Source organism: Hippocampus zosterae, chromosome 7 (assembly GCF_025434085.1).
Source record: "Hippocampus zosterae strain Florida chromosome 7, ASM2543408v3, whole genome shotgun sequence".
NCBI lineage: Eukaryota > Metazoa > Chordata > Actinopteri > Syngnathiformes > Syngnathidae > Hippocampus > Hippocampus zosterae.
This window is the reverse complement of record NC_067457.1, coordinates 20,737,885-20,765,044: the sequence shown is the minus strand read 5'-3', so window position 1 is coordinate 20,765,044 and position 27,160 is coordinate 20,737,885. Positions and strand designations below refer to the sequence as shown.

At 46.2% G+C, this 27,160-nt stretch overlaps 1 protein-coding gene across 7 annotated transcripts; it reads left to right on the top strand.

Moving 5' to 3' along the window:
* Positions 1-2,897: 2,897 nt before the first annotated feature.
* Positions 2,898-26,312, top strand: LOC127604406 (MAP7 domain-containing protein 1-like). 7 transcript variants are annotated; one of them, XM_052071418.1, is made up of 18 exons: positions 2,898-3,275; positions 12,355-12,567; positions 13,566-13,634; positions 13,828-13,848; positions 15,312-15,475; positions 15,765-15,873; positions 16,562-16,666; positions 18,780-18,899; positions 19,479-19,627; positions 20,133-20,275; positions 21,922-22,157; positions 22,825-23,122; positions 23,237-23,417; positions 24,629-24,733; positions 24,823-24,873; positions 24,972-25,023; positions 25,287-25,505; positions 25,713-26,312. In XM_052071418.1, the coding sequence occupies exons 1-18, from the start codon at positions 3,209-3,211 to the stop codon at positions 25,721-25,723; spliced, it is 2,313 nt and encodes a 770-aa protein (XP_051927378.1). In that variant the 5' UTR covers positions 2,898-3,208; the 3' UTR covers positions 25,724-26,312. The 7 variants fall into 7 exon arrangements, with proteins under 7 accessions (XP_051927378.1, XP_051927380.1, XP_051927377.1 ...); XM_052071420.1 differs by having other exon boundaries at positions 2,899-3,275; positions 19,503-19,627; positions 24,969-25,023; XM_052071417.1 differs by having other exon boundaries at positions 2,899-3,275; positions 24,969-25,023.
* The last annotated feature ends 848 nt before the right edge of the window (positions 26,313-27,160 follow it).

Genomic DNA, 27,160 nt, shown 5'->3' with positions numbered 1-27,160 from the left:
TTTTTTTACACCCACACAAAAATACCTCTCGAAGTATCACTAACCTGAGCAACAGTAAAATTGAGTGGTGTAGTAGGCCTAAGTGTTCATCAAAGAAATGAGGCTGAAGTAACCTGCCACTAGTTCAACACTACTATAATTAACACCAAAGTTACGACGAAGTTACATTTGCCCGCATTTGTTTAGACACGGGATGGCTCCCGTTGGGTATAGCTTAAAGTCGACTAGTAATGCATAAATGGCAGCGATCCGTGATGGCTACCTCCCGCAATTTTCTCTCGACAAAGATGCCCTGTCGTTGAAACCACGCTGTCATCTGCTCGTGAGATTTTTCGCCCTCATCAGAACAACTGCTTGACTCCGACACAGCAGCAGCTGTAGTTATATTCAGATTGTGACCTCAGCCGTGCGTTCTCCAAATATGTGTAACCTCCGCTCGTGTGAGCTTTGGGGGATTTTTTACAGTGAGTGGTGGTTTTTGGCCATTGTGCAAAACGCACCCTTCCTGTAGTCAAAGGAGGATGTCGACGAGCAGAACTGCAGGCAAAGTTGCGTTAACCTCTTTTTTTTGTTGTTGCTTTTGTGTGGACAAGGTGCAATTGTACATGGCTCTGTGGAAGGATGAGAGTCTCTCTGATCCGCCCTGCGTTTCAGTCTGCTGCAGACAAGTGTGGACATGTATCCCCCCCCCCTGCCCCTTGAAAGAGAAATCGACAGTCGAAACACTGTTTTTGTACACACTGTGGTGTACATTTCAGGAAGCGATTAGACGCGATCCATCTAATCTTGTTGCAAGACTTACTCAAAGGGTCTAGTCTGTCTGTCGTAAAGGGCACTTAGGAATTTAAAAAAAAATGCCACGCTTCATCTTACTAAATGGACTCTCATACTATTCTATAATTGTATAGCACCATATTGTGTTAAATGTTTCCCCACTCAGCATCCATTAGCCTGTTCATCCTGGATGGGGATCTCCCCCATCTGCGACCCCTTCTCAAGGTTTCTTATTTTTCCCCGGATGCGGGTTTTATGAATTTTTCCATGCCCTCCTGTGGGGTTAAGATCAGGGTGTGTCGTTAATATTCGTCAGCTGCGGACGAGACTCTTTTGTGATGAAGGGCGCGGCGCGGCATGGCACTTGGCAAGACAGCCTGCATTGAGCCATGCCCCTCATCGCACGAAAAGCTCAGCGCAGTGGACAGGGCGAACGGCTCTCAATATATATCGATATATATATTTATACATTGCCCGTGCATTTTTCTTCCAGGCAACCTTAGTCATTGAAACCAGCAGATAAGATTGTCCTCATTAGTCCCAAGGGAAGCTGCTTTGCTGTGACCAGTGGGCTGATTAGTGTTTTCAGCCTCCCTGCACTCAAGTGAAGAAAGCCTTAACGTGAAGGCTTTTATATTATTATTCTTAGCATGGATCGTGCAATTATTCATACCACGTGTCATTAAGTAGTGTACATCCTTCAGTGTACATCCTTCAGTTTGATGAAAAGGCGATGCATGTGTGCATCACCTCATCCATAATTGATCTCACTGATGGCCAAAGAGCCGTAGTGGTCGTGAGGCTGGTGGGTCTATTTATAAAAGTAGGCACGCACAGGACTTTATGTGCTGCTTTTCAATTGGAAAAGACAATTTAAACATACATGTTTCATTGTATTTTTCATTCATTCATTCATTCATCTTCCGAGCCGCTTGTTCCTCACGAGGGTCGCGGGGGGTGCTGGAGCCTATCCCAGCTGTCTTCGGGCAGTAGGCGGGGGACACCCTGAATCGGTTGCCAGCCAATCGCAGGGCACACAGAAACGAACAACCATTCGCACTCACACTCACACCTAGGGACAATTTAGAGTGTTCAATCAGCCTGCCACGCATATTTTTGGAATGTGGGAGGAAACCGGAGCACCCGGAGAAAACCCACGCAGGCCCGGGGAGAACATGCAAACTCCACACAGGGAGGCCGGAGCTGGAATCGAACCCAGTACCTCTGCACTGTGAAGCCGACGTGCTAACCACTGGACTACCGGGCCGCCCTCATTGTATTTTTATTTTTTATTATAATTTTTATCTTCTTCTAAATTTGTATTTGAAAGCAACGATTTTCCTTCAGACAGGGTTGGGATTGGTAAAAGTGTCGTTTTGCTGCTAATTGTTTTACCAAGACGTAATCTACATGAGCATTCAATTGGTGTCCATAGAATCACAGCGGTTAATGTTCTGTGGTTTATTTTTGGTTGTATTCCATCTTTCATTTACTTTTGAGTACAAGTTGAAATGTTGTCAGTGAGTTACACAATTCTACTTTTGCGAACAGTTAACTTGGACTCTTGTGTTGAAATAACGCAGGCCTCGCAAGTCACCCTGTTTTCAGCTGCTCGAAATCATCTGATGGGTCAAACCATTCCCGGAGAAGACAGGAAAACGGCCCTTCCATGAAGCTACGAACTAAATACAACACGCAGTGAATGAAATGTTGCAGTAATATTAAAATGTACATTTCGTACACATTTGAATGTATAGAATAACAATTTCGCTTGTCATTCCAGCACATGGTAAAGTCCAGTTTTTCCGACGTGCGGTTTTCTCGTCGAGAAACGACGTCAAGGTAATTATAGCGTGCAAGGACAATGACCGAAAGGCCAAAATTTTCTTCAAAATAAAATCCTTAGCAAATTCACCGTTCGCTCCACTGAATGTACACCGAAAAAATACTACAAGTCATTTTAGATTTAATATATTAACCATATTTTCAATGCAGGCATTTCTTCTCAGGTTGAGATTTAAATAAATAGCTTTTTATAAAAATGCATTGCCTGTATATACATTTTATAGTGAACACCGTAACCGGAAGTTCATTGTTGTTCACGGCAATGACCAATTTGCTGTGGGCAAGACTCGTGCGATTTATTCCCACTGTGGATTTTCCACAGAAGACACGTTACACTCGTTCAATGCCAGCTAGTCATATATGCGCAAAACAATCGCGTCACCTCGCATAGTTTACAATCTCGAATGTTCGCCGTCGTTTTAAGTTGGCATTGAGCTACTTGTCCTGTTTTTGCGTCGCTTTTCTTCTATTCCGGTTGGATTTTCGAAAGGGCGTGTTTGGCTGAATCTGGACCGGGAGTTAGCAGCTCCTGTACTTGGGAGACTGGTGAGGAATGACAGCAACTGGAAATTCACTGCAATCCGCCTGAATGGACGCAATGGATTATAAAGATCTTGGACATCATTTCGAGGAGAAGCTGACACTGACAGAGAAATGTGAGTGCACAACACTGCATCAAAATAGGTCATGGTTAGTTGTAAAATAAAAGAGCTGGGATGGTGCCATTATGAAGTAATATTTTTAAAACCACTCTTTTATTCCATCTCGATCGAAATGGGAAATTCCGACGTGGAGTGTATATATACAAATGTTGGCTTGCCCGTGTCATCCCCCAACCTCTCAACCAGGCAGCTCGGAAGTAGAGCAGTGGAAATACTGCACTGGTCTTCCTTCATTCGACATGCAGACACATAGCACATCTCTGCAAAACATGTGTCGATAGAAACATCACATATGAAGAGTCGATAAAGATGCTTCTCCCCAAACCCTTCTCAGTCTCCACCGCCTCATTTTAATGGCGAAGCTTAGGTCATAAATCTGGAGACAAACATCTACCCTTCATCTTCCCTTGACCTCAACATCTTGATGGAAGATGTCATCCGCCCCCACTCCCATTTCCAGCAGACGTGCATTACCTTGATCAATGTTGCCAATTGCCATGTTGTATGTTTGGGGGTGTGCATGGGTGCCAATCGGGGGGATGTTCAATACAATACATGCTGATTTATATAGCGCTTTCACAACAGCGGCAGCTGTAACAAAGCGCTTAACAAAACAGTTAACATCAAGTAAAACAATAAACACAACACATAACATAAAACACGGACAGTCGTGCAGTTCAGAGGAACATTTGAGGCTCGAGAATTTCATTTCAAGTATTTTAGTGAATTGTTTATGGGTGTGTTTGCTTGAAAATGCACCCATCCAATTATTTTCTATACCATTATGCCGGATAGGGTCACAGCAAGTGGGGGCTGGAGGACATCCTAGTTTACTTAGGGAGGGGCGGGGTACACCTTGCACTGATTACTGTACCATGAAACCAGCACATACGCGATCTGTACCTCATTCCCATGGAGTGTCTTCTTGTAAAGAAAGTTACTCCGCATTAAAGCCTTTCCATTGGCAACAGCGATGTGACAACAAATGACAGTCTATCAAAGTTCTGAGTCTGGCCATTCTGACCTGAGTCCAACGCACCAAGAATTAAAAAAAACGAGCCAATGGGTTCCAATAAATTGAGTTTTTCATGTCGGAGGCAAAAAAATGTTTTTGTGTGATATTACAGATCGGAAATCATGGCCATTAACCACCTTCAAATTCGAGTCAAACGGTATAACGTCGTTATTTGACATGGCGCTCATCGACTCTGTTGTTTTGTCTTCTACTTTTAAAAAAATCAATCGACCAATTGCTCATACAGGCCAAACTGCCAAGACGTTGATGGGTCCAAAAAATCCTGTGACGACCATACACTAGCCTTGAGAAGTCAATTTAACTGGCGCAGATGGAAGATTATTGGTGAGCAGAGCAATGTCGGCAGTATTTGCTCCAGTGGTCAATTTTCTATCCGCTCTCATTCACTTGTCAAATAATCCTCGTACCCTGTCCATGACATGCTCATGCTCCTTTATTTTTGTTTGCGTACCGATAGTCTTTTGCAGATTCTCGCTTGTACTCATTTGACGGCCACCCCTGAAAGCCCACCGTATGCTTTTTGGACGGTGCAACAAAGCCCCAAATTGATCCTGATTCAAATCTAGAAACCTAATCTGGCGTTTACCGCTCACTCACTGTAATGCCGTTGCCGTCTAGTATCGAACATGCTTCCCTAATTACGTGACCGTGAAAGGCATCGTTTGGTTTCCGGCCCTTCCACCGAGAGCTCCAGCATGTGACGTTATCAGGAATGTGACACCTGAAAGAGGCGGCCACGCAAGATAAACAAACATTCTTTGTGTGTGTCTCCTCTCTCTGAGTCTCGGTCTTATAAAAATAGCAAAAGGGAAGACAAAAGAAGAGGATCCCAGCCAAGGGCTGTTTATTTTTTACAGCTTGGTTAGTGTACATGCAAAGCTCTGAAAAAAGGGTATAATCATCCCCCCAAATGCTTGAAGAGAAGACTTTATCCTTTCCCCTGATATAATCACAACGATGGTTGTGACCTTTTGTCAAATAAATCAATTGCGCTTTCTTGCAGTACGTTTTCTTATCTGGAACACCCGCATCTCAGTCTCGGCCTGCTGTGAGGCTGGTTTGTTCAATTCCCGATATTGACCAAAGTATGACCGAAGAACTTTGGACTGTTATTTGGAGGGATATCATTTCACTCCCCAAGCCCATGTTTTTGGGCGGTGTGTGAGCGGTTCGGATAAAAAAAAAAAACTTTGTGTCTTCTTCTGTGATGTTGCCCCGCAGTCGGAATCTCGGTTTTCAGTCGAACACGTCATTGTGAAAATAATCACGAGACGTCGACTCACTCCCTTTTGTCCAGATTGCTCCCGAGCTATGTTGACGTCATGTTGTTGGCTCGCTGTCGAGCTCACTGCTGGTCTGGAAATGCAGCCTCAAAACCTTGCAACACTAGCTGATGGTTTCAGCGGGGTCGCTGAAAAACTAGTCACACTCGCGTTACTTAGCAATGTCGTCGTGCTTTGTCACAGATTTGCACGAACCGCCTCACATTTGAGATTTGACTAAACCGTAAATACGCACGTAAAGTCATAACTAGCTAACTCGTTAGCCGCTTTTCGTGATCATCAACCAATGAGGATTTTTTTTTTTTGAACCAAGCGTCTTTTGCCATTATGAAATCGTTTGCGCTTCAAAAACCATGGATGCGCTCACCCTGTCACGCTGAAATTGGTTTCAGGGGCTTGCTATCAGTCGCGGAGACAAAAAAATGTTAGTTATTTAGGTGACGAGCTCACTTTTGGGGCCGGTTTTGTCTTCGTGCAAATGTAATTTGACGTGACACTGAAAGGATCTCACTCAGCATCGTCTCTTCTGGGCGTAACATTTTGGATGATGTAACCAACTGCTGACAAGATGGAACGCACAATTTCGCCAAGTGGGTGTAGATTTCTTAAAAGTATTTGAATTGGAGGGCGAAAAAATATTGGGGATGGGGGGAGTGGAATGGGTGGGGCTAGAATGATTGAGAAACTGGAAACTATCGAGTTGGTGTTTTGGGGTGAGGGGGGGGGGGCATAGAAAAGGAAGAGACCAGCGCTCTTCTCTGTACACGCTCCACGTCAGCGTCGGCGAAGCCGAGAGCAGATGTTCTAAATCTCACCCCGACGCCTGCACAGGAAAAGGAGAGCAAGGCCTCCATTCTGCTGCAAAGTCGAAGGATGGCAGAAAGAAAGGGCTTCCTGAGGGTTTATATTCCGATTACTCATGTTTCCCCTCCTCATTCCTATTTGGTTGTTTCAAAAAAAAAAAAAAGTTAAAAATGAATTGCCATTGATGTTGTTAATCCTGTTTGCGGGGGATTATTTCCCGAGTGAGGTAGCATTTAGGCCCAAATAGACCCGTCACGTCAAATTGGAGGGATTAGCTCTTGTGGCAAGGAGTGCGAACAGTTTCGTGCTGAGAACTAAATGATTATTTCATAGATACAGTATATATTTTATTTATTTTTTTCTTTTAAACACGAATGGAGATTTTTCGATGCGAGTCCTAGCTAATCAAAGTCACATTTTATTAGAACGGGTTTTATTTTTAATCTGGTGGGTGCACTGGTAGAAATGTGTTTAATCTAACCTCCAGTTTTGCGAGAGCATTTTTTTTTAATTCACCTTGACCTCAAAGTACAATCATACCTCGGTTTTCAACCAGAATCAGTTCCAGAAGGCTGTTCGCAAACTGAAACGACGCTCTTAAAAAAAAAAAACTCTTCCGCGTGTAAGGAAGGCGAGAACAGTCAAGTGGCGCATTTTGGTCGAGAACCGATTTTCGGTCGTAATCCGAGGCATAAAAACCTCGAAATTTTTGGTCGAAAACTGTGATTTGGTCGAGAACAGAGACGTTCCAAAACCGAGGTTTGACTGTAATTGGTTTTCCGTCCCACAGAGGCTCCGCTACATCTTGTCAGCCGGCGTCCGTGCTTCTTCTCTGACTGCGCTTTGCAGTAACTGTGCTCGGTCGTTTGTGTTGACGCACCGCTCTAACCTCAGGGAGTGTGGGGGGGGGGGTCGCAAACAGATGCGGCACCACTCTGTTTTCTGCCTTAAGTGCCTGTTTGCAACCCTGGTTGTCCACTTGACAATCACTCGCACGTCATCCAGCAGACATCAATTCTGTCACCGGATCCTTCAGATTCTCATATTAGAATTCGAGTCGACAGACATTGAAAAAGACGCGCATGTGCTCGCTCTCAATCGCTGTCAACGTGACGTATTTGTACTTCGGATCAATTTCATGCTTTTCTGCTTTCCTTCATGGATGCTTTGAGCACACTTGAAACCAATCGAACCGCAGCTTCTCCTGCTGCGCCGGGAAAAATCGATGACCTTGCCAGCCCCCTTCGGTGATGCTGCGCGAGCTCCCCCCATGAACCTCAGATGCAGTCAAGCCACGAAACATCTCGCAGCTATGGAGCCGGCGAGTTGTACTCAAACCCGATTACACCGAAGGCCGTGAAAAGATGAACCGCATTGTAGTCAGGTGTCATGGTGCTTTCACAGCATAAAACTTTTTTGTCCTCTCTCGTTCATACAGTTTCTTGTTCCATGTTTCGGCTGTCCCGTTTTCATCTTCAAGCGGAGCCTATGGTGAACATCTGCCCTTATTTACGCCGTGTTCTTGCTCGCCATAGCAACAGTGTGCCTATGAGCTCATGATGAGGTCACGGCCGAAGGAAACGTTACTTCTGGGCTATTTTCTCCCCCCTTTTAAAACTTTTGTTCCGCTGTTCTACAAGCGAGATGCAAAAAAAAAAAAAAAAAGACTTCTTGTTGATCTTCTGGCACCACTTCTGGCCTTCTTTTAGTATCTACCCCGTCCGTATCCCCAAGCGGAGAAGAGTCAACCAGGAAAATCGGAATGATGAATGAGTCATCAATAATCAGTGCTGTGCGTGCGTTACAGCTCTGCGACCGAGTAGCCCACGTCTTTGTTTTAAAAGCATCTGGAGACCCGTCCTCTCAATGGCGTCACATCCTGACTTCCTCTTCCTCTTCACGGGGGTTTGTTTTGACTCTCGCATGTGCTGCCTTTTCCAAACACAGCCGTTGGTCCGTTAAACGCTCACGTTGGCCACCAGACGATCGATGGGTTGAAAGGTTCAACGTGGCATCTCCGACCGTGGCATCTTCGACCGTGGCCTCCAAACGGTGCCGCCATTTTATTTGTTTGTTTTTATCCCGCAGGGCGCGCTTCATCTCAAAACTCACCGATCGTCGATTTCGTTCTGCTTAACTTTACTCGTCACGAGCGGCGTTATCGGGGAAAACTTACTCATTGATCGAAGGCCTACTATGCAGGGAATGTCACACACTCAGCCGCCCCGTGTCCTCATTGTTGTTCTTCTCGACAACTCAGGAATGTTCTTCCTCTTTTTCTTCCCTCCGGGTGCGGTCTCTTGTCGCTCGCGAGCATTTCCGTGTTTTGAACACACGCGGGAAGTGCCGTCGGGGCACACAAACTTGCTCACACACATCCAGTGAAGTCGAAATGTACCGCATATGACACTAAATGTATGGAAGTCCTGATTTTCAACTAGGTGGTGAGTGCTCGGCGGACGCATCCACCAGACATAGCCCCCCCCCCCCCCCCCCCCGCACTCCTTGTATATGTGTGGAAGTAGAGTTGCGGATGCCTGAGATTCCTGAGCTGGCCTGACCCATATCTAACAACACACTCCACTCATGACAACGACACGCTCATGCCTATAACTCCTATCTGCGTGGAGTCTGACCTGCTTTACACAGTACAAAGTGGGGACGGGGGCGGGGCTTGTTCAGTACCCCACCCGTTCATTCAATGGACCATTCGGTTTTATGAATGAAAACTGGTCGAACACACTCGTCTTTTCAAGGACATTACCCGAGAAACAACGGTTCCTTCCATTCATTTGAGGGGGGCGGTCTCTGATCCCAGTTGACTTGGGGGAGGAAAAACAAGACTGCGCCTTGGTCTGGTTGCCTGTCAATCAAATCTGTACCTCACACTAGCATTGACACCGTCCTGTAGTCGGAAACAGAACTTAAGTCAGGGGAGTGAACTGTTACACCAGATTTAGAATCAATCATGTTAATATTTTTACTCGATTAGAGACCCGATAAAAGCTGACCTGCAGTCTGGTTTTTTTGGGGCTGGGGGGTTGACTCTTTGGGTTGGGGATTTCACTGGTTCACTGCGCTGATTAAATGTCTTTTAGTTTGCAAGGAATTATAAATCCCGTTTGCTTCTCTTTTATTAAAATAGAAGTCCCCTCAAAATATGACTGATAAACCGTCTGTCTCATCGAGTATTTTCCAAAAAAGAACTCCGGGAAAGAATGAGAGTGCGAGTCTTCCGGTAACATGAGCAGTCTGGCCTGGCTTTGATTCTCGTCATATGCGGATATCCAGCCCTTATTTCCATGCTCTGTTTTAATCTGGCACTTGCAGTTGCCCGCCTTATTCTACAGGCCAGGCTCAAACAAACTTGCAGGAAATGTCTCCTGCCCCCGTTGCGACCGTGTTGCACTCGGCCTCCTCCGTGGAGTTTTGCCTTTGGGACAACTTGCCAGACGCCCGCCCCTTTTAAGGCCGACATTCTCAGTATGGTGCCCGTTGCTATTTATAAACCGCCAAGTCTGTCACAGTGGCACAGAAACCGGAGATAGCAGTGAGGGCGAGGAGGAGGCGGCGGGGAAAGAGGTGAGGGAGTTGAAGTTGTGATCCTGTCACGAGGGCTTGTTGGCGTTCTTGTCCATGCTCTGTCCTTTTACGCCCGTTGTGACTGAAATTCCACACGGACGTAAAGACACAACCAAATTTTTCATTATGTTTTGTTGAAGGTGCGACAATAAGTTAGAGCATGCTATTCGGCTAACACAAAATGTGTTTTTATATATTTTTTGTTTTAACATACCTGATACTTTATTGCAAATACTATAAATCTCAGATGAATGTATTTGCCGGACGGTCGTGATGTCAGCAATTGTACTTTTTTAGGTGAAATAAATAATTTGTTCTCACGTTGTAACGTTTGATGAACGTTAGCATGCTATGAGGCTAACCCAAAATGTGTTTTTATGCATTTTCTTTGTTGTTTTTTACATACATGATACTTAATTGCAAATACTATAAACCTCAAAAGAATGTATTTGCTGGATGATCGTGATGTCAGCAATTGTACTTTTTTAGGTGAAATAAATAATTTGTTCTCACGTTGTAACGTTTGGTGAACATTAGCTCCCACGGCGACGAACGAAGTCTTTTGAAAGAGAACAATGTCTTATTTGTTCAACAATGGGCGTATCGTTCCTGCAGTGCTTACAGACAACAAAAAACACGCCCGTGCCGCGCTGCTCGCAACCAGCCAAGTCTGTTGCTGCCTCGCCCTGTCATGTGATGGACGGTCTTCTCGCCCCACAGTGAACCTTTGTTCTCTTACTTGAATGTGTCTTATCACAGGGACGCCTGCTCTTCTTTATGACATTGTAATGTTTCCAGCAGAACTTCAAAAAATGACACAGAGTTCCGCTTTGACCCCATGGCATGGTCGAAGCAAGAAAAAAAAAAAACAGGAAGATCCTATCAGGGAATCCAGGATGGTTTTATCGAAACTTGTTGATTATGGTAAACATTGGTCGTGTAGTGGTTCACATAGATGACTTTCTGCAATTCCCCACTGAATGCGGTGGCGTCAACCACAGATTATCCACGCATCTGTTCTTCCATTCATATATTTTTTTTATAATGCTTGTCTTCAATAGGGTTGTGGGTTCCGTTGAGTTTATCCCACATGACTTTGGGCGACCCTTGAGTGGTGTGTCAGGCAATCGCAGAAACACATCCCGCTCAGGATATTTTTTTTTTCCCCCCTAAGAAACTTTCTAAGAACAAAATTGTCCAAACAAGTTGTTGCCAAGAGTAGCTTCCCCCCCCCCTTCTTGTTCCTGTCCCGTTGTAACAAATAGCATCCAACTTTCCATCCCACGATTCCTCATTAGTGCCGTACAGTGGGGTGCCTTGGAAAGTAGCCCAGTGTTAATCTGTAATTTATGCGGTTGGGTGAGTGTTTGGTCGGGCCCAACGAGAGCGTCACTCTCCATCTGCACATTGTTGGCAAACCGAGAGGCGAGTTGGCCTTCGGCCTCCATCTCTATCTTCTCTCTCATCGTTTTTTTTTTTTTAATCCAACAGTCTGCTCATGTAAAAGTGTCCACTACTTTCTTTGTTTTCCACTTTCATTGCCCCCCCTCCCCTGCCTCCAACCCGTCTTTCTTTCTAAGCAAATATCTACTGCAATGTTCTCATGCCTCAGTGGCTCTACCGCCTTCCATTTCTATTTCCTGTCACAGTGAGACACCGCGCAGTTTGTCACTCGTATCCTCGATAAAGACAACCACGGGCGGGGGCCACACAGTGAGGTCATCGGCGGGTCTCGAGAGGCTCAATGAAACCAAAAGTCAGAACAGGGGTTCAAACGGAATGATGGCGGTGAATGTACATTAGCTTCTTTTATACTGTAGATGACAAGTTTTTGGGAGTAGCGCCAGACAATGCTGACCCCCTAATTTGCAAAGAGGCTAGAATATGCAATGCCATCATCTTCATTTTTTCACTGGATTTTTTTTTATTAGGGTTTTGTGCAATTTATTTTAAGGGAACGTTCACTTGTCTTTTTTATTTATTTATTTTTAAACATAAAAATTCCATTTGAATTTGAGCCGCTCCGTCGTTTCAGTCTCGGTGAATGTCCTGAACTTCGGGGTTGTTAGTTTTACGCCTGCTGGCGTGTTAAAAACAATGCTGACGGGGGGTTATTTTGCGCCGGGCTGAAAAAGCAAAAGGAGGGGCAGAGCAGTCTTGCCGCTGACGTGCGTGCGAATGACGTGCGAAAGCGTTAGTTAATGATTTCTAATGAGGTTTGGAGTGTTGGCGATAATGAAGCTGCTGCGAGCTCCTCGGGTTTGACACTGAAAGTGTGTCAGCAATGAAGGAGTAACGTGGACGAGCTCACATCATTAGATTTGACGCTGAGCGAAAAATTGACTTCATTTTTTCCCCCTCTCCGCAGCTCTGCCCTTGCAAGGTGACTCTCAGTCCACCCCAAATGGAGACAAGTGTACGGGGAGCGTATTTCTGACGCCGGACGATTCAGCCATCACAGACCTTTCTCCCAAGACTGAGTCCTGCACCAAAGCAGAAACCCCCACAGAGACGACGGATGCTTCCTGCAAGACGGACAGGTCATCCCCCGGCCCCGACGGGAGCCCCCAGCCCAAGAAAGGTGAGCTATGAACTGCTCGTTTACACGTCGCCGCATACATGTTGCTTCTCGTGTGCGGTCAACGTCCTCGTTGGATTTAGCTCGAATCGAAATTGTGGATTTGGAGCTGCGTTTTTAAGGACAGCCTTTGAAGACCTCACCGAGCGGTGCGACGCTTGAAAATTCGGAATCGCTCATATACAGTAAAAAAAAAACAAACAAAGAGAGAGAACAAGGCCTTCCCTCATGAATTGTCTTTTTTTCTGTCCTGTTTTATATCTTTCAGCATCAAATGATGAATAAGCATTTTCCTCTGTAGGGGCATCACCAACTTGCTTGCTCATCATCCCGCACGACAGCACAATCTTAGAATGATCTATTTGAATCACCTTCAAATGGGTGAAAAGCAGCCTCTGTCACTTTTTGATGAGGGCGTTAGAAAAAAAAAACCCATGATGATCAATATTCAATCAATACGTGTGAGACGATTGCATAATTTTGTACTTTGGTGCCAATCAATTGATTCCCACCAGACAAATGGCTGTGGACAAAAGCCAAATGAAATCATTTGCACCGCGTCGACTTGTGTCGTGGCAGGTCGGGGGAAGGCTGGGGCACATTAAACAGCGTCTCTGCGTGACCGGCGTATACTTTACATCCATATAACAGACCCCCCCATGGTGGGAGGGAGGGAAATCTGGTTGCCACGGTGACGGCGCAGAAAGCGTTGCACACAATCCATTCAGAGCTGAGCTTTCATCGACACGATCGCTTCGGCCTTGACGAATTATTCAAACACGTGGCGTGAAAAAAAACAAACAAACATTTTTTTCCTCAACAAATTCAAAAGTGGGCAGATAGTTAGCGTTTCAAATCGATCCGTCGAAGCAGCCGAAAAGTCGACGCGCTGCTTGTCAAATCGCTATGTGATGTTTTAAAAAAATTCAATGTGCTCTTCTAAAATGTAATGTCAATCATTTGTGGCGCTGACTGCAAACGGCCGTTTGGCTCTTCCGCAGATGCCATGAACTCGGAACAGCGGCAAAAGCTCGCCAAGCAAAGGAGGGAGGAAAGAGCTCGATATATCGGTGAGTAAGAAGCTCGATTCATGTCCTTACCGGGGAACTGCTTTGCGCACTTTAACCAAGTCGGTGCATGTTTTATATTCTGCCCGAGCGACTTTCTACTAACTTCTTATCCCCCTGTCCGTCCGTCCCTCCTCTGGCTCTTTGCTGATGGTTATTGACGTTGTTTATTGTTGTCTCCTTGCATGGCTTTCAGAACAACAAACGCAGTTGCAAGGTAAGGCGCTTTACTAAAACCCGTCAACGTACCTGCGATTGTATTATTCTAAAAAGAACTTGCAATTATTTTTTTTGGGGGGGTGATTCTTTTTTCTGGTGCATGACACTGTGATTCTTTTTTTTTTTTAATCTTTAATCAGTGTGACCTTGTTTTTCCTTTCATTTTCATTCCCGCCTCAATTTCCAATTTTAACACCATCATTTAGTTGGGCAACGACAATAAATAATGTGGGCCGGCATTCTTGGCATACACCACTTCATCGATTCATTATTCCATCCGGAGATTTGGATTAAACTGTGCTTCCGTTTTGCGAGGGGACAGTTTTAAGGAAGGAGTTTTTTTCCTTTTCAAGCGGGGCTTTACCTCAGTGTGGGTCCTCCATATTCGGTGACCTTTTAAATGACAGAACAGAGAAATGATGTCCCGCCACGTGCCCAGAAGAGGGAGATGCTGTACTAACGGCGCCCCGGGCGTAAAAGATGAGCCATCATAAACGTGAGCCGAAAGCCAGGCCTCGCGGCCTTGCTTACATTTAATTAGCGCATTCATTAGCATTGCCAGCGGGGTCACGCTGCTGTCACGCCACCGTCGGACTCGTGTCTTTTTGTTTACCGTCAGGTTGATTCTGCCGCAGTGGCTCCTAATTTGCTGCAGTCTGTTTTGCATGTCCACCGTCGGTGTTAAATAGGCCGTAAAGATGTGTTCGCCTCATGTCTCAACAAGGCTCGCCGCAAATCAAATCCCAAACGCTGACCTCTCTCCTCTTGCGCAATCTTCCAATCCTGATATGAGTGACGCGTTCCGATTTCGACACCTTCGGCAGATTTCGGGGCCCATGACGAACACTCCGAACGAAGGAGTGTCTACCGGGGAGCGGTGATTTACCCTGAAGCCTATAAGCACAAACGCAAGCTTTAACTCGCCGTATTTTCCGGCAATTCTGCAGTAATCCTGCGGTCATAATGAGATTTTTTTTTTTTCTGCTCCCCAGCAATTGGATTACGAGAAGAGTTTGTCATTGCCGCTTCCTTGCAAAGAAGAGCTGTTGAACACTGAATGGGAGAAAAATCCTCTCGTTTCTTGGCGTGACGCTGCTAAATTCCTCAGGACTAAGTCCATAAAGTATTTGTAATACTGTTTAAAAAAAAAAAAAAGCAACTCAAGAAACTGCCGATTAGTTCCGCGTTCTGTACCCTCACCACAATACGGTTGTTAGAAATGCGGCTCCGCGTTCAAAAGCAAAGACGCAGTCGCGATCCAGCATGACAGAAGTTTACTTTGAAGAGGACCGATTGCCCGTTTAATCGCTCCCCCCGAAGAAATGAGCCGCGGTGATGTCAAGACCGAAGCGCCGCTGGGAAACGTCGATATTTACCGTCGCAAAGGATTCCGGCGTGAAAGAACAACCCTGGCTTGACTCTAAAAACGTTTGCGACACGTGCGTGTGGTCACCTCCTCAGCGGCGAAGAAAGCTCAATGGCTGGAGAAGGAGGAGAAGGCCCGGCGTCTGAGAGAGAGTCAGCTGGAGGACCGCAGGAAGAAGCTTGAGGAACAGCGACTGAAGGCTGAAAAGCGCAGAGCCCTTCTGGAGGAGAAACAGCGGCAGAAACTGGAGAAGAACAAGGTGCTGATGCATTTTGGTTTCAATTTCACGCCTAGAATTTGCTTCGTCTGGTCCAAATCCATCGTTGGATCACGGTGCATTTTGAACGGATCAGAGTCTTAAATCTGCGTTCACAGCTGCACTCCAAAAACTACACGAAAGGGGAAAAAAACAACCGCCCCTCCTCCCCCGTTCCATTAAAATGGACCAAAGGAGGCAAATCTGAAAGCATTCTTTGTTTGGAACTCTCGGCAAAAAAAAAAAAAAAAAAGATTCAAGCTTGATAGCTTTGGCGGTCTTTGTGGCGCAGGAGCGTTACGAGTCAGCCATCAAGAGGTCGACGAAAAAGACGTGGGCCGAGATCCGCCAGCAGAGATGGTCTTGGGCGGGTGGACTCAACCAGACTTCCCGCAGAGAAAGTGAGTTTTTGGTAACAAAAACAAATGGAGCACATCCGCACAAAGCGTTGCGCACACACACACACACACACACACACACACACACACACACACACACACACCCTCGTCCGAGGCCGATCATCCAGCTGACGCAATTCGAGGAAATTGTCTTCAGAAGGCGCTTGCGAGGGCGCAGAACCGGAGGTTCCGACATACATGATGTCACTGCTCTGAAGTGTCCTGCGATATGGCTTTCACCAGCTGCTTTCTTCGTTTTAAAGCTGCCAGAGGGGCAGAAGTGTTGTCGTCGTCCTTTTTTTTTTGTTTTTAGATGACTTGTGTGACTAGTTGTGATGTCATTTAGCCGTTCTGGACTGAACTCTGCCCGAGGCCGCGTACCGGCGCAAACATAAGACAACTCCCTTTTTTTTTTCTGTTTTGCAGCTCCAAACCAAATATTTGATTCCTAACAACCTCAACCTTCCCCCTAGTTCTCCTCAAAATCCCCCCCCCCCCCCCCCCCCCCGCCCCCTCCTCCACCAAGTGGGCATTCACATTGATCCTCCTTGTGGCGGACGAATTGCCAATCTTACTCCCGGGATGATCCCGCCTCGGTAAAGCAGCGGGCGGCCCCCCCTCCCCCACCACCCTCACCCTCCCCCGGTGCTCGTGTGAACCGATGTTGTGTGTTGCGTTTTCTCCGGTGCAGGCAGATGCTCGGCCTCCACGGTCAACTTGCCAAGACAGGTGGAGCCTGTCATTAACAACAGGCTGTCCAAGTCCTCTGCCACGCTCTGGAACTCCCCCAACAGAAGTAAGGACGATCCAACGTCAATGTCCGCCAGGCTTCCCAACCCTCCTCATCCCCCCCCCCCCCCCCTCCTCTTACCCTAATTTGTTTTTTCTTTAAATTATTGTTACTATGATCGTGTCTGGTGACTTGCCTGCCTGCCTGTGCTTGGTGACCGGTCATTCGCCCCCCCCCCCCCAACACTCTCACGGTCTCGTATGCATTGTGTTTTTTTTTTTTCCCCCCCCTGGATTTGACTTCATTTTGGTTTGGTTGTCTGTGCATTTTGGATCAACGTCCTCTCACCGTGGAAGTCATAGCACCATGCTTGGCGGGAGTGTGTTTCATCATCTTCTACGTGTCTTCATGGCATTTTCATGTGGTGTCTGCCCTCGGTTTCCTGGTGGTGGTGGTGGTGGTATCGGTGGCGGATTTGAAACGGTCTTCTCGCAAGCGCATCTCAGTAACAGAAAGCACACAAATGTGCTTTTCTGTTCATGATGTCATCGGTAACGTCTTGAATTGTGTCACGACGTCACTTCGGCTTTCTTGTATTGCTCAACAGAACTTTTGCCTTACATAACCGCATACATCGTTCGGGATTGTCGAAAGAGATTCAACCCCGTCTCATGTCCTTAAGTGGCTTATCGTTGTAAGAAATGGAGCCTCTGTGAGGCCGTATTTTCCGTATCGTGGATGCTGAGATGCATTTCTTGTTGTTTTTTTTTTTTCCCAGAGCCACAGTTTCAGATGACAGTTGTTTATATTTCACGTCGCAGCCATTTCACACATGCAAAGCCGCACGTACCATTACGGACCCTATATATCTTGCGTACGTGATTAGCAATTTACACACCAGCGCGATGGAGATTCCGATTCCGATTCTGATTTGACACTTGATCATCACGTCGACATCGTTTCAATATATACAATAATATAAAAGAGGGCAGCTGGCACCCGAAACATATTGCGTCTCTGCAAAGTTGGTCGAGAGAATGCGCTGACATTCAAACATAGACGCAACCCACACAGAGTAGTCGATCGGCAGCAACACAGCCGCCTCCTTCTTACCGCATCGGAGAAAAAGGAGAGAAGGTGGCAGTCCGCCGTGGTTGCTTAGCAACAGGAGGGAGTCAATTTATCGGTTTGTCCCCCCCCCCCAAAAAAAAAAAAACACGTTGAAGGTGACAGCCTGCGGTCTTCTATAAAGAATGTACTTTATGATCCAAAAAGTCATTTTACCTTTGCCTCGTGAGCCGCCAAACGTGATTGCGCTCTCCGAGCATGTACACGACAGCCTATGGGCATGTTATCGATGCCTTTGTCGATGTCAACTCGGCATTAAAAAGAGAGAAATTCAGCCCTCTACTGTATGCATGTTTAATTATTTACTTGCACCTGAAAAAAAAGTGTCAAGCATTATGACCTTTTTTTCCCAGAAGAGTGATATTCTGCAAACTATTAAAGTTTTCAAATTCCCGTTTAAAAGTTTGTTGCGAATAGTAATTGAGTTAGCGGTCCACGGTTTCCGCGCATCATCGTCAGACAGTTTATGAAATTTGTGAAAGGATCGTGATTCTCTGACAGGAAAATTTGCTTTCCGTGCTTGAAATTGGTGATGATGCATGATTGTTGTTGGGTTTTTTTTTATTTTTCTCCCTGACATCATGTCTGTATGTATGACACTGTGATGAATGTCAATCACATGGTACTCAGTAGGCGTGGACCCGCTTAATGCTGAGCAGTGTTGCAGGAAGAGCTGAGTCACAACACGTCACCGAAACAGCGGATGGTGTCGCGCTTAAGTGTTGTCCGACAAGCAGATGCTCTGACTCGTGTGCGATGCATTGGATATAGATGTCCAGTGGAGACACTTTACACATACCGGGAGTGAAATTAACCCTTTCAGGGACGGGCGGTCACTACAGTGGACAGCCACGCATGCTATCAGGTGACAGGTGATCAGGACCGGCGCATGAAAGGGTTCAAATGTCACCGCTGCAATATTGACACCTTCACACTCATGTTAAGAATACAGAACCGGCAAAGTAAGGACAAATGCTAAGAGCAAGAGACGTGTCGCAACAGGCCGAGGATTGGACAATGACCCGTTACTGACGGCACCCTCTTATGTCAGCCCGCAGCCTGCGCCTGAGCCCGTGGGAGAGCAGGATCGTGGAGCGGCTCATGACGCCTACGCTTTCCTTCCTGGCTCGCAGTCGCAGCGCCGCCACCCTCCTCAACAACAGTGACTCTTGTGAGTGTCACAACCCATCGCCGGCGTGTATTTTTATTTTTTTTTTTCAGCGCTAACATTGAAGCTTAAACATCATTTTTTTTTCCTCAATGTATTTGTGTTTGCATGCATCTTTTGTTTGCCGTTGCTAATTCCTGCAGGAGATTTTCTGTGTGATTCTAACAAAGATAAAGAAAGCTATGAAGGACAACATGGTAAAGAAAAGCATCACACAAATCAGTGAATGTCACCATAGAGTAGGAGTGTCAAACATGCGGCCCGCGGGCCGAAACCGGCCCGCCAGGAGGTTTGATCAGGCCCGTAGGATCATTTAAAAGTGAAAAAAATGCATAGACACGGAATGAATATGTTTAATGAGGTGCAATTTTGTTTGGTTTTGTAATGTGGCCCACAATGTGAAATGAGTTTGACACGCCTGCCCTAGAGGGACATTGAAGTCTCAATTCTCAATTTGGTTGGGCAGTTACTGTCGTGGACTGTGTGACCCTGAATGTTTAGGATCAGCCTGCATGGTGTGTATATTTGTGTGTGACCTCCCCCACCCCGCCCTTGTCTCTGCATGTCTGCCGCACTACTCAGACTCTCATCACTGCTCCCGTTCAGCTTCGGCCAGTCCGCTCAACGCCTACTCACACCACCAGCACCGGAACTCCGCCGAGCGCTGGAGGTACTCCTCTGCCAGCACGCCCGACATCACCCAGCGCCAACGCCAACGGATATCCACACCGGTAGGCCGTGTGATAACGTGTCCGGTCAATAGACTGTATTGACATTGTTAGTTGAGTTCAGGAGTATTTGTAGACTGCCCAGCAAAACTAACATCCCTCTGGCGAAAGTCTCCATCCCGGATCCTCAAATGACCGCTGCTAGGTTCATTAATATTTCTGATTTAAGCGCTATGTGGTTCAAATCCGCAGGACTATCTTGTTGAATATTGATGACTTTTCACTGCGGGCTGGTATAAATACATTTGGCTGCTCGCCGCGTCTTCTCACAAACCGCCAAATGAACTCAGGGAGGAGTGCATTTGAGTGTAAAAAGATGCGAGTTTACCCTCTAGGCTGAGAGGGAGCTAATAGGAACATGATATGAATAACTGTGTCTGAAACCTATTTCAAAGCGGTTCTGAAGAATCTGCGGCAGCATCTGTTCCGAGGCAACCAATGGATGCTCACATCAAGGTGTGTCCTGAATCCTCCCTTTGTTGTTGATGTTGTTGTCGTCCTTTTCAAGGTTGACCAAAAGAAGAAGGAGAAGAAAGACAAGGAGAGAGAGAATGAGAAAGAGAAGAGCGCACTGACAAAAGAGAGAGTACAGAAGAAGAGACAGACTCCATCGCCCACCACGCTTACAAGGAGATCCCAGACAGAGTCCAGGTATTGCTTAGAGCAGGGGTCGGCAACACGCGGCTCCAGAGCCGCATGCGGCTCTTTAGCGACATCTAGTGGCTCCCTGGAGCTTTATAAAAATGTTTGAAAATGGAAAAATATTTTGATAGTAGGCTAATATACAGTAGATATAGATACATGTTGCAGCTCCAAAAAGGAGAGCTGTGGTGTTGTTGTTTTTTTTTTAAACGTACACTTTATTTATGCTTTTAACAGTCTTGACAAACAGACACGTCTGCGGTCAGACTCCATGCCTTTTCTCTTCTCCTTTGACTCGAGAGGTGTTCAAAGACAGCCTTAGAAAAACAGAAATGATCACTTCACTGACACTAAGAAAAGCGAAACTTCTTACTTCTTCACAGGTTGCCTATATTTTAGAAATAAGCTCTCCGAGTTCACTTTCTGAAGCCTCTTTTCTGAGCATGACTTTCCTCATTCTTGCTTCATATCTCCACCTTTCAAATACAACTGCATATTTGTGAAGCAGTGTTTTGAGCTCATCTTATTGGAGACATCTTCCTTTCTCAGTAAGTGTTATTCTTCTTTTACGAACAGGTTGTACTTCTGAAGCTTCAATGGCTGTATACTTTTCATCACCTTCATTAAGTGTTGTAGTACGGAACCGTTCCTTATTTTCTTCAGCCATTTTGAATGCTTAGTCAAATCTAAGTCAGTGTTCTAAGTTGAACCACAAAACTTTAGGGGTTATAACTTTCACATTCAGACACCTAAACTTATATTTCAGACATTTGATTATTGTAATAAATGTCAATTTAGCTCAAAATAAATGCACAAAAGTATTTGAATTCGAACATTACTTTAAGCTCAGAAGAAATCTTTGACTGTGCTGTAGAAACTTATAGTGAACCTTCAAACTTTACTTTATCACCCAAATTCTACCTTTAATACATTTCTTTTAATCGATTTCTACTTCACTTTTTTGAATAAAGTTGATACGATGCTTGTTGAGCTTGTGAGCGATGGCCTTGGTAATAGCGCCCTCTGCTGTATTACCACGGTACCGTCTCGGTCTCACTGCACTGCCGTCGTCAAAAAATGGCTGCCTCCCACTGGCGCTGGGTTTGGTGAGTTTTCTTTGTACACCAACCCTGTGAAAACTGTCAGTAAAATAAAATACATTCACCAATTTATAATACAGAAACAATATACGAAGCTAATGCAAAATGTGGGCTAAAGCTTACCTCGTGGCCGCCTGCCACCTCCGAGGTCTTGGGCAACAAAAAATACACTTTGGATTTATACATAACAAATATAACGATTACAGTCAGATCTTACATTAAGTTTCATATACACCACCAAATAAAATACCTTTAACAGATAGCGAACAGTCCTTGTAGCTGCTGCTCTTCGTATGTCTTGTCTGCACGTGTCATGTCTGTTGGAATGAGAGTGAGGAGTTGTCGGGCAGAACTGGGTTTTATCAACTGACGCTTTCGTCTTTCACCTCCCTCGAGTCAGAAACTGGTGTCAACAACCCAAAGTGGAGTCTCATCTCACACGCGCTTCCCCTTGACCCAGTTTTGTTTTATATACAAGTACTTGTCCTGACGCTGCGACGGTCCCGTTTCCTTTTGAGCTCACTCTTTCCTTTGCATGCTTGTGTCCTGTCTCAGCACCCCCAGGCCAAGACCTCCATCACCTGCTCCTCCCAAAGGTCGGCCCTTGTCGCCTTTGGTACTGGCGGCGGGTTCCCAGGCGCCCACGGGGAAGAAGACACCCCCTTGCGGCACCAAGACCCGACCCAAACGGGCTCAGACACCCGCCAGGGTGCAGCTCCAGACGGTTACCGCGGTCGCCGTGGAAACCGGCCAAGAACCCAAGGAGTCTGACCCTCCCGAGGAGAAAAAGGGTGAGTCTGCTAACCACGGTGATGATATCCATCCTTTGAGATGACTTCACATTTTGGCTGCCTTCCATGGTACACTTGTCTGGATACAGCACTGTTTAACAGCAACAGCTTTAGCAGGGAAACCCAGACTTCCCTCTCCCTAGCTACTTCTTCCAGCTCTCCCCGGGGGATCCCGAGTCGTTCCCAGGCAAGCTGGGTGACATAGTCTCTCCAGCGTGTCCTGGGTCTTCCTCGGGGTCTCCTCCTGGTGGGACATGACCGGAACACCTCAGCGGAGGCGCTCAGGAGGCATCCGAATCAGATGCCCAAGCCACCTCATCTGGCTCCTCTCGAAGCGGTTCGACTCTGAGCCCCTCCCGGATGACCGAGCTTCTCACCTTATCTCTAAGGGAGAGCTCGGACACCCTGTGGAGGAAACTAATTTCGGCCGCTTGTAACCGGGATCTCGTTCTTTCGGTCACGACCCATAGCTCGTGACCATAGATTTAATAGTAATTTAAGTCCAGGATAAAAAAAAGACCCTAGCACATAAATTAGCATATGACAGTTACAACAAGTCACAAGACATAAACACATATAATTATTTGACGCATGTTGCTTTTTCAGCCCGCCGGCACTGTTGCACAGCTTGAGTCCTTCATCATATGTTTGTTTCCTCTCCTTGTAGACTCCGGTAATGTGTCGGCGGCTGGGACAGCAGCCGACACATCTCCCTCCCCCGGCCCGCCACTTGTTGAAGCCTCCTCTGGTGCCGTGCCTAAAGAAGAGCTCACCACACCAGCTGCCTCCCCCGCAAGTAATCCCGCTACCCCTGCCGCCTCCACTGCCGCGGCGGCCGGCAGGCCTTCAGCTGGTACCAACGACCCCGAGGAGGCCGCCCGCGTCCTGGCCGAAAAACGCAGACAAGCGCGGGAGCAGCGGGAGCGAGAGGAGCAGGAGCGTCAAGAGCAAGAGCACAGGAACAGGTCGGCTTGACTCATCTACTATGTGCTCTATTGAAAGAAAGAACAAACCGCTGTTACTTCCCACCATCGCGTGCATACGCGAACGCTGTTTGTCACATGCCCGCATCCTTCCAGGATCCTCCGGGAGGAGGCGATGGCGCGGGATGCAGAAGAGCGGAAGCGCAGAGAGGAGGAGGCTCGTTTCATGGCCGAGCAGCAGCGTCTGAGGGATGAAGCCCAGCAAGCTGAAGAGGAGAAGGAGGCCAAGGAGCGGGCCAGAGCTGAGCAGGAGGAGAACGACAGACTGCAGAAGCAGGTCAGCGCTTGAATGACAGCTTGATGCATTTTGAATGTGGAACAGGTCAAACGATACTGAAATAAATAAAACAAAGCCAAATCATACTAATTTAGCATGTCCAAAGAAGAATCTTAAGCTAGGCGCACGATATACTGAATACAGCTCATTATTCAATTTTGTCCAGTATTGATAGCGAAGTGAGAGCATTGTTTTTTTCCTTGTAATTTGCATATGCAATCGATAAAAGTTCGACAGGAAGCATGGGAACTTGGAGCGCGATTTGCGCAGCAATCGCCGTTGGTTGCTCTGGGGAATCGTGCTTCCGTCGACTGCAAAGAAAATCTTCCCCGAGTCGAGTCCTAAATGTGTCTGGGTAAAATATATGACGAGTACAGAAAACAGAAAATTATTTGTTAGTCTTAATAACTTCTTACACTCACTTTTTATACCGTCTAGCACCTTATCATTCACATGATAGCCTCCACTGGCTTTTAGCTATTCCCTAATATTCTAAAATCTAAATACTGTTGGTATTGTAAAGCCTTCAAATTTCCATTAAGGCTCATGGAAACTAGCAGTCACCCCCTTCCACGCTGAGAAGCCATTTACCATCTGGGCTGCTTAATGCATAGGAGCGTAGCCGAGGCTACTGCGCTGTCTGGCATCTGGGCAGATTAAGGCGGGGGGCGGGGGGGATATGTGCGCCGCTGTCACGGATTTTATGTGTCGTGCGTGAGCCCTAATAGTCAGAAGAGGCCCACTTGTCTTCCCGGGCACATGCCAGCTGGTGACCTCCATAAGAGCGATGAGTGGCAGCTGAGGGAGCCATTGTGATGCAGGAGATAGTGACAGGCCTGTGTTGCTCGTGTCTCCTTCACCGAGCGACTGCGCCGGTCAGACAAGCGGCGTCAGTGTGTGCCGAGGTCGGAGCTCGCGGCAAGTTTCGACTTCCCTTTTCTCCTTCACTAGATCCATTGTTCGACGCGACAGTGATCGAGACAGGCTGGAATCTCGATTTATCCTCAGCGGTGTGTTGAGCTTTGGCTAGAAATAGGTGTGAATTTAAAGTCTGGTGGGAGAGGCTCCAGCCCAGCCTCGACTCCCGAAAACGGAAGGATGGATAATAATGCAATCGACAATGCACAAAAATCGAACAATAATTATGACGCAAAGCAAACGTTCCATCGTGTTGTTTTACGAGCCGTGTGTTTTGTATTGACCGATTGCAGAGGGAGGAGGCCGAGGCCAAAGCACGCGAAGAAGCCGAGCAGCAGCGCGTCGAGAGGGAAAAACACTTCCAAAAAGAAGAGCAGGAGCGACTGGAGAGAAAGAAAGTGCGCAGTAGCATTTCCTTAAAAGTACATCCTCGTCATCTCATCTTGAGGAAACCACAGCTAAGTTTTTTTTTTCCTGTGTTGTGCAGCGCCTCGAGGAGATCATGAAAAGGACTCGCAAGAGTGATGCTGGAGAAAAAGTTTGTGATTTAAAAAAACTCCCCACCCCCCCCCAAGTAAAATTTGTTGTCATTATGTCTTGCCACAATAACATCCACATTTGGGTTCTGTACAGAAGGATGTGAAGGCATCTCCGCAGGTGAATGGAAAGGACACAGAAGTCAGTAAAGGTAACTGACATCTTGGATGCATTTGCAACGTTGCAGCCAGTCTCCAATCCGTAATTATTACATCGGCACTTATGTGCAGTGGACTTCATAGTTCACTTCTCATTGAAATGAATAATAGTTTGCACACATAATTTTTTTGGCCTGCCGTTAACAGCACTAGGAAATGGCAAACTAACTAAACTAAACTAAATATTGGATAGCTTTTGTGATTTAAAAAAAATGTCTGAGTTTCACAAACCTCTCTTTTTTTGGGGGGGTGACAGACAAAAACTTGCTGAGTCCCACTGCGAGCGCATCCGGTCCCGTTGCGAACGGCGTGCAGTCTGACGGTCACCAGAACGGCGTGTCGGCCACCGGCGAGTTTGATCAGATCATGCAGCTGAACAGCAGCGCTAACCCGGCTGCTCCTCAGAGTGGACTGGTGACGGGCGGGGAGCCCTTCCTAATGAAAACGGGCCCCATGAAACCTCAGCACGTTGCAGGTATGCAAATCCACAGTGATAGGGACAAAAACATTGCATGAGTCAATGCTAGAACCTTTGGCCGTAAAGGAAACTTATATTTGTTTTGTCCTCAAATAACATTTATCATATTTTTTTAAAATGTGTTGTCATGAGTTTAATGAAGTCGGTTTTAATGGCATTAACCTGTTTTCTTTCTCTCTGCATCATGTCTCTCTTCTCTTGTAGAGGTCCTGTGAGTCCTCCATCAATCCATTCGTGGACATGCGCCTTATGTCTCCGCTTCAGCATAGAAATTCATGCCACACCACAACAGCTTAGAAAGTTTAAAAAAAAAAAATAGTGTGCCAAACAAATGACACCCCTGTGCTGACTCCATGACAATTTGTAGGATCTGATACAGGAGGACAAAGGAGGAGAGAAACATCCCAAAAATGAGTGGGGGTGGGGGGGGGGGGATCATTCAGTATTCTCTGTCTTCAACATGTGGTCTGGTGCAAGTTTGTTTTGAAATGTTACATACAAGTTTTACGGTGCACCTTAAAGATGACTGAATTTTTGGAAAAATCCAGTGTAAGACTCCAGGGGCAGGAAAAAAAAAACAGATATCCTGTTGGACAATGGTTGTTATTGATACGCCCATTCTGATATTGTTAAGTTGAACAATGTGTGTTTGTTGTTGTTGGGGTCCCCCCTTTTTTTTTTGTCTTGAAATGTTGAGTTATTTAACATGAGGAGCAGACAGTGTATGTAAATGTTTAATGAGCCTGGCTGCCTATAGGCCTCCTGTCGCAGGGGATCTGTGAAATAAAGCTTTATGAAAGGGAAGCAATGCCTCTACATTTTTTTTTCTTTTGGCCAAGTAAATTCCGCGGCAGATTCGGCGTCATATATTGAGAAACAGGAGTCGTGGAGCTGAGGATCGAACATTTCAGTACTGTACAGCTTTTTTTTTTTTTAAATAATAGTGTCATATATTTAGATCCCAGTTGATGGAAGCACTGCCCTAATGTGGAGTCAGCTTCCCAATAGCAAGGTAATTGTAAATTACTGGTTTGTATTTTGTTTATCAGGAAGGCTGGAGTTGAGATTCAAACCCAGAACCTTGGAACTGAAAGGTAGATGTCCTCGCCGCTGGGTTCACCGTGCTGCCATACTGAGAGATATTTTTAAGACCCATAAGGTATCCCAAATATTTTTAAAAACTGTAATGCCATACGACATGTGATGGATCCTTTTTTTTTCTCTGCTCATTTCACTCTCGTGACATTATGTACCTAATGTTATGTCCGACAAGTCCTTTTTTTCTAGGTCGGGCTGTAGCTGTACATCGCAGAGTGCTAAAAGCAGCTTACCCGCACGTCAAAGGTATCCTCATGAAATTTATAACCCCCTGTGGTCTCTAAATACGGTACTGTACATCTACCGCACAGCATGCCAAATAACAACAAAAACTACACTGTGCCCGATTTCACGCTGACCACGCAATGAATGTGTTCTGAATCTCGATGCGTTTGCTCTGCTCTGCTTTTGGTGACCACTCAAAAAGTACATTGCCATCTAAAGGCGGTCTTGCATGCAAAGCCTCTCCTCACTATTCCTTTTCTGTTTTTTGTGCTCGGACCAAAGCAATTAAGGTGTTGATTTGGCGCCATCTTGTGACCAGTTAGTGTAAG

Bases quoted from the DNA above. Each gene is read 5' to 3' on its own strand.
- LOC127604406 (XM_052071417.1), top strand. From the start codon at position 3,209: ATGGACGCAATGGATTATAAAGATCTTGGACATCATTTCGAGGAGAAG. The intron at 3,276-12,354 runs GTGAGTGCACAA...CCCTCTCCGCAG, and splicing joins GCTGACACTGACAGAGAAAT to CTCTGCCCTTGCAAGGTGAC. The intron at 22,158-22,824 runs GTGAGTCTGCTA...CTCTCCTTGTAG, and splicing joins CCCTCCCGAGGAGAAAAAGG to ACTCCGGTAATGTGTCGGCG.